Genomic DNA, 12,719 nt, shown 5'->3' with positions numbered 1-12,719 from the left:
CTTTAACGTTAATGCAGATTGTGAAAGGCCAATATAAGTGCCACTGCGTCAATCAATAGTTGACAAAAAAAGTTAGCCCATTGTGAATACCATTTATTACTATTGACTGTTTTATATGTTAATTGGTTTACACTGTTATCACACAACTCCCTTGCAAACAACCGTGGAAGCATTTCAAAACATGTTTTCTATTGTTTGGCGAGGGACGGTAGTGATAACTGAGTGGATTCTTAACTAAAATAAAGTCTAATTTACCGCCAAGCAGTTGATGTAAAGCTAGCTAACGTTAAACTTAGCAATAGCAGAAGTAATGTTAACAGTAGTTAGCGTTACGTTAACTGTTTAGTTTTAGCCCATTTACTTCCCCTCACAATATTTCTCGTGCTTATAACCAAGCCCAGGACACCAAACCAAGGATACCAAAGTTTTTTGTGATTAATAAAATGACAGGTGTGGGATAGTTTCGATGGGATAATATCAATTTTGTGCCAAAGATAGCTAGCTTAAATTGCGCAAGAGCCTACCGGGAACAGCTAAAACATAATAGCAAGGTTAGCTATGTTGTTATTTACAATGAGAGGTGGCACGGCTGTTCTATGCTACATATTTTGTGCTATTTTTTAAAATTTAATAATTTGGGAGCACAAAACTGTTTAAAAGAAAATATAACTTTATGCTAAAACAGCAAATCCTTACCTTGTTTCCAGATTATTGAACAGACCTGTGAAAGATAACGGAAATTTGAGTTATCGGTATGTCAAAGAGATGCACACCTTTGACCGCATAACAACTGAATATTAATGTAGGCCTAAAGAAGCTCCATAGCACGCAATATATTAATATTAAGTTAGCTAGCTGGCTAACCAACCTATGGTTTCTGGCTTAAATGAGAAAGTATCAGACTGGTTAAGTTAATTAGGTGCAGCTGGCTTAAACATTTGACATGTAAAATGATGGTGAAGTTGAGTTTATGCAGGTGGTGTGGAGGTGATGGAGAGAGAACATTTGCATGGACCTGATAAAAGTTTTGAAAGTAAGAATTGTCAGATATGAACAGATATGATAAAGCGATGGTCGAATCAAATAGCTCATAAAACCGTATTAGTACTTAGTGAAGGGCTGTTACCACAGTTTTATAGAAGCAATAGGTCAATTTCCTCAGTGTGAAACATGGCATCTCATGGACTACTGTTCAAATAATGAATGAAAGTGAAATAGGTTGTTACACAAGTAGCCTACTAAATGTTTACTTAAGTATTGAATAGTAATACAACAGAAGTAGTTTCATAGGAATAATTTAACAGTTATAAACAAAAGCAATAAAGTCTAAAACATGGGGGCCCACTCTGGCATACATTGTAGCAACAAAAAAAGTTTGTTAACAATTGAAGCACTATGGCCTACACTTCTACTCTGGAAGAGGTATAAGGTTGTTTTTTTTAAATACAATCTCAGCCTACAGTATAACAGAAGTAGTACAAGTAATGCCATCATGTACTACTCTAGTATGTAGTCTAGTAGTAGTTACCAGCAATTTAACAAAAACATTGACTGGCGGCTGTAAATAAGTCACTGGCTTTTACATTTATTGAATTTATGTTTTGTTATTATTACCCTTATGTTGGACTTCTAAGGTATGCTATGCTATTTGTTTTGGTAACTCAATTGTATATTAATAGTGATTCAAGACAGTGGTGTCATCAACAGGATGACAAACCAGCCAATAAGCAAACTCATTTGAATGAAGAAAAAAAAAAAATCAGCTAAGATGGGTAAACATGCAAAATCTGAACACATTCGAAACTAAACAATTTAGAGATTGAATTAGAGTATGAGTATAATTAGGAAAAGTGTCCCACTTAGGCTAAGCTGTTACACCTGCTGTAAAAGATCCGTATTCTACATATTGAGCTATTCATTAACTGTTTTTATTTAGCCCCCAGGTTAGGCTGCATTTGATGGATATCATATCACATATGAGTAAAATGATACAGAAATGCCCTACGTATCCTGAATACATCCTACAAGATCTCAAATCCAATAAGAAAAACACTCAACTCATTGAATGCAAAGTGGGTAGAAAGTGGGGGAATTTGAGAAGTTCTATAAGAGTTATAATCCCTGCCAGCTCTTTCCTTTAGACTCATGCGAGCTCACAACAAAAGGTGCCCACCACTATCGCCTATACACAATTAACCAAAGCACCAGCATTATTCCATTATCATAAGAATGCTGTTCGCAATGGGGGGAGAAACTCCTCGGCATTCATAGACGTTGCCGAATAGAGCTGAGACCTTTTATCTTCTCAATTACATGCCGGCTGCATTTATCACAAAACCTAGTGACATGTTTGGACACTTTCTGTGCATGTCACATAATTTGTTATGTTGGTAGTTCAACAGCCTGTTTATAATTACAGCATGGGCTACAAGTGGGGCTTGTTTGGAGGGACTTGTGAAGATGCTGGAGATTAGGATACAACTTGATTCCAGAACGATCCTACACTATGTAAAATACAAACAAGATAAACGTTTGTTTTTCCTATTTAAGCTTTCCGATTGGAGCAAATATTTGGATTGGCAAATACATAAATGTTTGTGTTCAACTTTCTTACAATTTGCAGAAAGTTGAAGTCTACTTTATTTTATTTTCGTTCTACCTTGGATGTGAGTGATTTCCTTGGCTGTGGCGCGGTAGCTGCTGTGATTATGAATTCAGTGGACGACCTGTGCAGTAATCGTTCATCCCAGCGGGAGCATCGGAATAAATGAAGACTAAACAAGGGTCGTTCCTTACTCTGAGGTTAACATCATTTATTCTGCATTGCATTTCTTCCCTGGTGCTTGTAAAACTGATTTGTTGCTGATGAGATTTGGGGTTGTGTTAGAGGTAACTGACCACAAGGTGTCAATGTTGTTGGGAATGTGTGTTTTTTTTTTGTCATTTCACTCCATTAATGTAAAAGGCAGCGGGTAGAAAATGCCTGCTGGATGTCATGCTCAAATAAATCTAATTGGATGTAGTGATTTGTCTGGAGAGCAGTAATAGATGGCAGTAGAGCCATCTGTATATGTAACTACAGCCACTGCTTTTGTGCCAACACAGTATTTACAAAGGCCTCTATTTCAGGCTTTACAGATGTGTATAATCTCTTTAAAAATGTCCTAAAACTGCTCAACATAATAGTAACAGCATACTTGACATATGCTATGATTAGGATGAATCTTTCCTCTTCAAAGAAACATTATGTTTGGAAAGAGTGGAGGCACATGAGCGACATCGCAGTGCGCTGTGCAAAAACAGTGATCATGAAAAAATAATGCAGCAGCTCCTTTTGTGGAAAAAATATCGAACTCCAGCCTCAAATGCAAACGTTAGAGCAATCTGTGGGGCTACACATCACGGCACTCACCCTGATCATGCACAGTTTTGGCCACATTTGTTTTTCCTCAGTCTTCTGATTTTTGTCACATGCCATGCCTTTTTCTCAGATAATTACTATAAAAAAAGGCCAAATGGGTGTCTAGACTCACTTGAACTACATGACCTTATGGGCAATTTGATTGTTACTGTAATATCAATTTAAATTGCTTATAGTTTGCAGCCTACAATTGGCATTCTTCACACAACCCCCCGACAATCTAAACTCTCACAAACCAGAAGAAAATCATCATTTGCGCTGATGAGAGACTGTCATCAGTACATCCATCTATTGCGTGTGTTCCAGGAGTTTTCAGGATAACTTTTTTGAGTTAAATTGAATAAAACTTTGAACAAGATACACAGTATATTTGACAGATTCTGAACAGCAGACACAGGGATCTGGGATTGCTTTATCTGCAGATGTTCTGAAAATCAAATGTTTAGAAGGAAATTTAAACTTCAAAATGTTTAAGGGACATTCTTTTGAAAGAAGAAAATAATCTATTATACATAGTATATGTATGTATTATAGAAAATAAATATATATATTCTTTTGAATATATACATTTATATCCTCACATAGTAGTCAAATGTTTACCTTTGTTCAGCTTTGTTGTCCTTGTCCTTTTAGCCGTTGTATTTCTCTGTACATTGAGAGCAACAAAAAGCCAGGGTCAAATTTCCAGTATGCATCACATACTTACTTGGCCATTATTGCAGATTTGGAAATGAAAAGTTAAATGCAGTCTTACTCACAGCTTTTGCTGTTACAAAGACCACTAGCCAACGGTTGCTACTGTTAGTTTGTGATGGTAAACTTAAAATAGAAGTTGTTTAATTAGTCACTGCCTTTTTGACTTCTCTATATTTATGGTTCTGTCACTCTATGTGCAAAAGTTACATAGTCTTGCTTTAAAGTTTATTACAAATATTATAGTGCTAAAATGTGAGAACGGTATTTTTTGTGATCAGCTGCAATCTCTCCATGTTCATGGTGTTTCTCTTCTTGTTTTTCTAAATTGGCCTCCAGTCGTCACTCTCTGGGGGTCGACAGTTACATTTGACTTAGACTTGAGGACACATTCACTGACCTCCACAACAGTGGGAATAAGTACCTTCAAGGGATGAACAGAAGACAATTCTTAGTCATCGCTGTTAGCAAAATAATGGTAAAAAGATCAAAGAAACAAACACCACGCCCACACACACAACACACACACACACAAACACCACACACACACACACACACACACACACACACACACACACACACACACACGAAATGAAGCGGTTTAATAATGCTCTATTAGCCTGCTAAATCTTTCACTTACAATTCATTTTAACATTTTCTTAATCAGTAAAATGATCAAACCCAACCTCTGTTTTAAGGTAGATGTTAAATTTAATTGGATTTTCCCTTGACTCAGCTAGTTAAATTAATAATCTGTGAGCTCTACCACAAGACAACCACGCGTTACAAACTTTGGCACAGTTTGTAAATGATGACAAACAGAAGGGAAGGTTTTGCTAAAGTTTGGACCAGACGGTCACTGTTAATATTAAAACAAAAATGCATTATTTACATATTTCCTGACCTTGTTTCATAAAGATTCACAGGTAAGGATGAGTAGAAAAGCACAGGAGAGCATGAAAATGTTTGTTTACTGCCAGCAGCGTCCTTTCATTTTGGCAAACGCCCGGTCCGAGCAGAGCTTTAGGTCCCAGAAATCCGCTATCCACTGTAAACAATAACAACATCAAATCAGTGCTATAAAGAGAGAAAGGCAGCTTAGCTCCAACTAGGAGCACCAAGAGGGACTCTTCAAAGATTGCTTATTATGCACTTAATTATGTGCTGCACTTTTTTTTTTTTTTGCCAAATTAGGTGTTTGTCCTGTTGAGCTATAGCTCCAATAAAACTAGTGCTTTTGAGTTATCAACCTTTTAGAGCTGTCCAGGCATACTGCTGTGGAGAAGAAGCTTTAGAGTCACAATCCAATATCATCTTTCCCTTTACTAATAATCAAGAAGGATTCTGGTTAGATTATACTGAAATCCAAGTTAATAACATGTCTTGGTTTAATTCAATAAATAAAACATAACCTGACACTAATAAATAAAAAATGGGAAACTTTGAAAAGGTCTGATGGTGCTGCAAGTCACTTTAATTTATGAGATAACTGTCTTCATAAAAATCATAAAAAGCTAAATGCTAAAGTCAGCATGCTAAAACTTTGTTTAGCAGGTATATTTACCATGTTCACCATCTTATTCTTGAGTGTTAGCATTCTGTTAGCATCGTTTGCTACTTTGTACACAAAGTTTAGGTAAGGGTGATAAGAGTTGCCAATTATTGGACAAATTGAAATTTTTAAATGATGGCGCTATATTAAACATCAAGGGGTCACCAGAGTTATAAGAACTGATTTATCTGGGGCGCCCGGGTGCTACCTGGTGGTAGCTGGAAGGGGTTTGTTCCTCAAACGTGGCGGTCGTGGATTTGACTTCATGTCTTCAGCTCTCCTATATTAATAAAAGCCTAAAATGGCCAAAAAAGAATGTAAAGAAAAGAAAAAGAGTTGATCCTCTGTGGGCCATGAATATCTGAAGCAAATTCTATGGCAAACTATTCAATAATTCTCAAGCTATATCACAAAAAGCCAAAAGTGTAAACCTGCTAGTGGCACTAAGAGGAAAGGTCAGGGGATCACCAGTCAGTAGGATTGATCTTCTTCATCTGATAGCTGTTGAGATGTTTCAGTCTGGACCAGAGAGCCAGTCGCTGGAGCCAGGATGCTGGGGGAAAAGAATACATGACAACTAAATTCGGGGAAAAGTGTCAAATGTTCTGGTCTTCTCAAGGCTCAGCCCAGTTCAGTGCTTTCAATAATGAAAATGGCAATTACAGAAGCATCTGGTAAGGATTTAAGCACAAAATACATAAGTGAATCTCCTTTTTGAAACAATGACCGCCACAGAAGACGTACTTGCTCTTCTCAAACAACACAAAATATCTCGTAAGACATCAAGGATCAAGAAACCTTTCACAGAAACCACTCAACTTACAACTTATACAAAACAAACTATAATCTGCAGCGGGACTATTTTTCCAATTCAAAAGATCTTTACAAACAACACAACATCCACTTTCAATCATTTAATAAAAGCTTGGATATAAGACTATTTTTTATACAGCAAGTATTTAGTTGTTTTGATGGGAATATCCATTTTCTGATCCAACTTCAGTGAGAGTGAAGAAATGGCAAATCTTAAAAGGCATTTTTCAAACATTCTACACAGTTTGGATCAAATGCAACAACTGGTTCAGGGGCCGACTCACTGACAATATACTCTTCATCTTCTTTTACTGTAGTTGCCAGAAACACTATTACAAATATATACTGTAGATATAGATTTGTTTTTAATATCTCAAATATTTACGTATATAAATAGAAATTGATTAAAGATCTGGGCATTGTGACAATGTGCAAAAAAAAAAAAAAAAGGAAATAGGGGAGGCTTAAAAAAAAAAAAAAAAAAAAAAAAACTGTCAATACTTCCATAAAATTGAACAGCAAAGATAATGTACAACTGCTCTTAAATTCATGAACGTCTTCATTTTAGCTGCGACAGATAGTAACTTCCCATTTCTAATTCCATAAACAGTAAGTCACGGTGGGATTCCCCAAAAACATGTCAGTGGTAAGATCGTCATCTTTGATCTGCGGACACACTGAAGACACTGAGCAGCAACTAAATCTTTAATTCCCACCTAAACCTTTGTTTTCAGCCATTACATCAACATAAACTATCCATTTACCAGTACATCTTTTGGTACGTTGCGTTACACAGAGAACATGTACACTGTAATTGCAACAAGTTAGCTGTACACCACAAGTACCCGGATACACCTTGCGTGTTTACAGTAAAATAAAGTATCACTAAACTGATCTAAGAGTACTTTGACGATCTCGCACACTGAAGAATAAAGTGTCATTATGGGAAGCACTTGGAAAAAGCTTACACGAAACAACTGATTTTGTACAATAGTGCTTCGATGTTTTTGAGACAAAAAAAAAAAAAAAAAAAAAAAAAGAAAAAAAAAAGGTAGTTATTTGAAGCAGCCAGCGAGTACCAGTACACTGCTATCAAGCAAATCTAAATGATTTCAGTTACTTTGGCTTTATCAGCAACACCGGATGAATAGGCAGGGTACTTTTCAGACATTTTAAAAAGGTTTTTACCATTTAATAATACCACTTTTAACCAACTCTTTTTTTTAAAAATCTTGTCGTTATTTTAAAGACATTAAAAGTTCAAAGGAATGAATGTGCAGCATTTACAGCACAGCTAACTACTGAGCCACCAGAGAAGAATTGGTACCGAGCTTGACGGGTGCAGCTGAGAAGTAAGTGAAAGCACTTTGACCTGACTTTGATTTTTTACATACACAACAACAAGCATAATTGCACTGAGACTAGACCAATCGGTACTGAAAGATAAAGACAGTTGAAAATATAGCTATAGATTTGAACATTGGAAGTAATATGAAAAAAGGTGGATCCACAGGCAAAAAGGAAAGTGGGTCCCTTTATATGAAAATACTAACCAAGGCCTGGTGTCGCAAAATCAAACTTTGTTCATTAGCATACGTCAGATAGAAATTGTTGAGCTATTAAAAATGGGAAGAAATACAAGTGTAGAAACATGTGACCTGTAGACTGTCAACTTACATTTTGGACCAAGTCAAATTCTATAGCACAGTTAACGATGACATCGTCTCTTATGTTTGACATGGTAAATAATGCATCAAAATACACAATAATTGACTGTAAAGGTTCCATATTAATCATAGATGTATTACTTAGATAACAAAAACTCAATTGTTTATTTATGTACTAAACCACATCTTCATGTGATGACACCTGTCTGACAACTGTCTCCAGGGCAGCGGAGTACTCTCCATCTGATGATGAAGGCTCTGGGCCCAAACAACAGACTAATAATAATAATAATAATAATAATTCTATGCAGGTTTGAGTATGTAGTGTGTCCACATTGAAAAAGTGACAAATTGAAAAGTCGGCATGCATTCTAAAAATTACAAAACAAAATACTACTTTGAGTGTGCTGTTGATAAACCTTTATGGAAATCTGGAATCTGGGAAAAAATACACCATTTGCAGGCAGTGGTGAGAGAAAAAGATCTACCGAAAAAAACCCACTAATAAATCTTTGGAAAAAGTATTCCGCTTTCTTATAGGAACGCTACTGCCAATTAAACTTCACAAAGTTGCAGTTTGGCTGACATATAATGGTGCATACAATGTATTGTATAATTTCCAGTATTCTTTAACAATTAGTAAATAGCACATACTCTACAATTTCTGACTTTCATAGAAATGGGACAGTTCTTTTTGGAGTTTGCAACCAATGTGAGATGTAAGATAGATATTTACAATATAAGATACACAACAGTTATTAGAATATGCCTGAATAAAAAGAATTTATACATACTGTATATATATATATATATTTTTTTTTTGGTGTTGTTTAGAATTGGCCACAGTAGGCAACTGTCTGCACAGCAAAATTAAAATGGCATACACAGCAGCCACAGTCAAAGTTCATATTTTGTTGTGTTTGTGTATTAATTAGTAATAATTTAAAAACTTGCTAATGAACAAATTCCTTGAAGATTTTGAGAAATCAGGCCAATCTCACCAATATCATATAACACAGACCTAGGTATGGGGGCAAAAATACTCTGTTCAGCTCATATTTAGTAAAAGGGGACAATTATTAATAAATACAAAAATAATAATCGATATTTACACATTTTCAACAATATGAACTATCATAATACTTTCAACATTTCTTCAAAATGCCATAGAGATGACTCTTTTCCTCAAAAGTCTCTTCAGCTCAAACCTCGAGGGTCAGTTGGAAAACAAAACGATAAATTATAAAAAATGAAATATAATTTAAAAAAAAGATCCAACATGGTAGTAATCATTCCTTTTTGGATGCAAGTCCTGATGCACAGACAGGAGTTTGTGTTTCTTGCAACATTTAAAACCAGAACTAAGAAAGAACAAACTCTTCAAATAAAATCAGATATCTTCCTTATCGAAATACATCGGCATCATTGGTAACTTTGATATTTTTTCTCTTCCCTTGTGTGCACAGGTCCTCGGTGTGGCACTGCTGGAGTCAGTGAAGAAGATAGCAAAGGGGGAAGCAAGGGCTGTAAGTGCACTTTGAACACAGACATGCTGGGATGGATATGGAGATGGGTGGATAAATTGTAAAGACAAAAGGTAGGAAAAGATAGATGGAAGAGATGGAAGTTGAAAGAGAGGAAAAAGCTGGCTAAAACCAAAAGTTAAACTAAAACTAAAGCTGCTGTTGTCTTCCATCTATAAGGAAGAGGGAACACGAAAAATCAAGAGAAAGAGGGTAGGGTGTTGAGGTGGCATAAATGAAGGCTGAGTCCTACAGTAATCAAACAGTCAGTAGGTCCTTCAACCATCTCACTCACAACAATCACAGACATCTTTCCATGTCACGGACCAGACACAGGAACCAGGAAAATGGTCAAAACAACCAGAAAATAAACTGATTGTTTAAAGAAATGTCTCCCCCAAAATTGTACAGTGGTGGTATTATATTACCAATGCCTTGGAAACGTGAGGCAAAATTCCCTTTTTCAGAGGATGCATTTTTTTGGATTCCACCGTCTTGTTCTTAAAAGACTGCGACCACAGTCAGGCACAGTAGTTTTCCATCAGAGCGATCCATTATCAAAAGGTTAAAGTTGGAGAGTGAAAGTAACTGCCAGCCAACTGTGGGCAAAGACTCCAGAGCCCCAGTGTCACAGCTGAACCGTCATTGGATGAATAGGGGTGACACCGTTGAGATAAAGCAGTCCGATTGGTGCTGTCAGCGGAAGAGTGGTGAGGTCAAAGGTCACAAACGGTGGTAGGCTGCACAGCTGTCCAACATTCTGCCCATGAAACAGGTTTCTGTCAGTGATGCAACTTGGCCTGCAGGGAGAAGAAGAGAGAGAGTTATTAGCTGACCTTCATTTATTATTGGCTCAGTGGTGGCTTTACTGTGTGTGAAGCAATTTCTAACATCGAAATATACGTAAAACAAATTCCAAATGCCTTTTAACTGCCTTTTCCCAATTGACTTGTGCTTTTTTTTTTTTTTAACCCATTATTGATATTTGATATCCCACATACTACACCAATGTTTGGGGGTCACCTATAAACTTGTCATCTAAGCGAGTTTAGAATTTGTAGATTATTTTTGAAGCTCTGTGCTTTAGCATTTTATCGGTTATAGTCTGGATCAACAAGGGTATATTTCCTGGATAACTGCCTCACTCCTTTGCTTCGGAAAAACAAAACACTTTAAGAGAGCAAGCTACACGCCGAAAAAGGCAAGAACATTTTGACCGTGCAATAAGGCGGGCCTGCTTGGTTCTTTAGGGGAATGATTTACATAGGTTTACGGCACTTACTACTTAACTGGGACGTTTCGGGGCCGATTGGTATGGATTGCTATGGACGAAGTACACACAGCGTTACACTGGTAAGAGCAAATTACGTTTAACAATGCATCCAGCTAATTTAAATAGCTCACATTACTGTACTGTGTGAACAGTTAACTTCATATAATATATTATGTGGCGTTTTCTTTTGTTCCACCAAAACAAGTTCCTTCTGGAAAACCACTTTTAGAGCCACGGTTTCTGCGTCCAAAACTTAGCCCTGTCTAAATGATGGTTATTGGTTTAAAGAAATGCAAACAACCCAGAGCATTTATTTCTCCTATCCCAGAATCTGGTGTAGCCAGTCCTTACTCCACAGCTCTTTGGAGATAGGTCTGGCAAGTTATAACCGAGACTGCTGACAGTTTAAGAAGGCTAATTGTTTACAGCCATGCGAACAGCAACGTGACGCTGTCTTTAGATTTTTTTTTTTTTTGTCAGACTTAAAATGTGTTTTATGTTTTCTTTGCTGTTGATCATAAAGAAATATGTCTAGCTTACTCAGCAATGGATGTGAAGATTGAGTACATTTAGACTTTTAGTAGTAAGGCTGATTTGACAATTCAGTATTGAACCTACCAAATTACACTCAGGGCTTTATTCCTACTAGTGGATAATAAAGAGACAGCCCAACACCTACCTGTCTTGGGGACTCCGGCCCCGAAGCCAGTATTCCCACGTTGTCGTTCCCATTCCCAAAGAGGCTCTCCAACCCACCCGGTCTGCTCAGCTTACTGGCCTTCCCTGTGTATGAGCTGGGACTCCTCCGCTTCCTCCCCTCTGCGCCTTCTTTATAAGCCAAGGGTCCAGAGGGGGAAGCCAGGGGCTGATGGGGGGCAGAGGCTGGCTCCCTGTTAGGTGACTGGGGTATACTGGTCGTGCCAAGTTCGAGACTGGAGACCAGAAGAGGTGGGAAATTGCCATGATATATTGTAAGCTCAAGTACAATTTTCACTGTACAGTCAAATCTACTGTATTTGGACTGGTATAAAATCATCACAGCAGATTTTACAGTGACTAGGAAGTTAAACACCTGTCCTCACAGTGTTAGCACTGGTGACACTGTCCTCTAGGTTTACACAATGCTCTCCTGTTAATAACTCCCCCTCATGCATTTATCAACATACTGTACTATGCTGTGTTGCGCTGAGCCTGTATTGTGTTGTTTTTGGTCCTGACTTTTAAGCTCTAGCTCTCTTAAGGATGATCAATTACATTGCTATGACTGTCTAAACTAAAGAGCGGCCCTGTACCCACCTGTTCTGTGAGTTGTGGCTTTGAGACACATCGGCCCTCGACGGCCAGTCCTCTCCGCTGCTCCAAAGCCTACTTCCCCTGTGCCCAAGTCCCTTTTTCCTGGCTGGGGTTGCTGCTGTTGCTGCACCCCCTGAACCTTGTAACCTTGGATGATAGCTGCTGCCGTTCCTCTTGTGATTATCCACAGTCGGAAATAAGGAAGAAGGAGAAAAGGAGGAGGGGTAGGAAGAGTTTGTTCTCCTCTTAGATCCAACTACGGAGTCCACCATGTCTTTGGATGGGCGGCTGGCTTTATGCGTGCCGTTACGGGCTTTACCCAGTGCAGAAACTGGGGCGACGGGCTGCGGAGCGTCTCGAATGCTGAACACCCCGGCAATGGATGCAGACTGAGGAAATGTGGCGGTGTAGGAAAGAGAGTTGGAGGGGTAGGAGAGGGGAGGAGAAGTGACAGAGGTGGGAGGGGGAGTCTGTTGGGAAGTGA

The 12,719-nt window shown here is 37.9% G+C and overlaps 2 protein-coding genes across 2 annotated transcripts in view; both read right to left on the bottom strand.

The window, feature by feature from the left end:
• The window catches only part of znf800b (zinc finger protein 800b), a 32,907-nt gene extending 32,002 nt beyond the window's left edge, over positions 1 to 905 (bottom strand). The window contains exon 1 of the mRNA XM_032505281.1: positions 697 to 905. The gene's annotated coding sequence lies outside the window, so the exon portion shown is untranslated. The remainder of the gene's footprint in view (positions 1 to 696) is intronic.
• A 9,546-nt stretch (positions 906 to 10,451) lies between these two features.
• Positions 10,452 to 12,719, bottom strand: part of atxn7l1 (ataxin 7-like 1) — a 13,169-nt gene continuing 10,901 nt past the window's right edge. Inside the window, exons 9-11 of the mRNA XM_032505822.1 lie at positions 12,239 to 12,713; positions 11,622 to 11,874; positions 10,452 to 10,469 (exon numbers count right to left, since the gene is read on the bottom strand). Coding sequence (XP_032361713.1) covers positions 10,452 to 10,469; positions 11,622 to 11,874; positions 12,239 to 12,713 — 746 coding nt within the window. The remainder of the gene's footprint in view (positions 10,470 to 11,621; positions 11,875 to 12,238; positions 12,714 to 12,719) is intronic.

This window comes from Etheostoma spectabile, chromosome 23 (assembly GCF_008692095.1).
Source record: "Etheostoma spectabile isolate EspeVRDwgs_2016 chromosome 23, UIUC_Espe_1.0, whole genome shotgun sequence".
Classification (NCBI taxonomy): domain Eukaryota; kingdom Metazoa; phylum Chordata; class Actinopteri; order Perciformes; family Percidae; genus Etheostoma; species Etheostoma spectabile.
The sequence above is the reverse complement of the archived record's forward strand: the minus strand, read 5'-3'. Positions and strand labels throughout refer to the sequence as shown.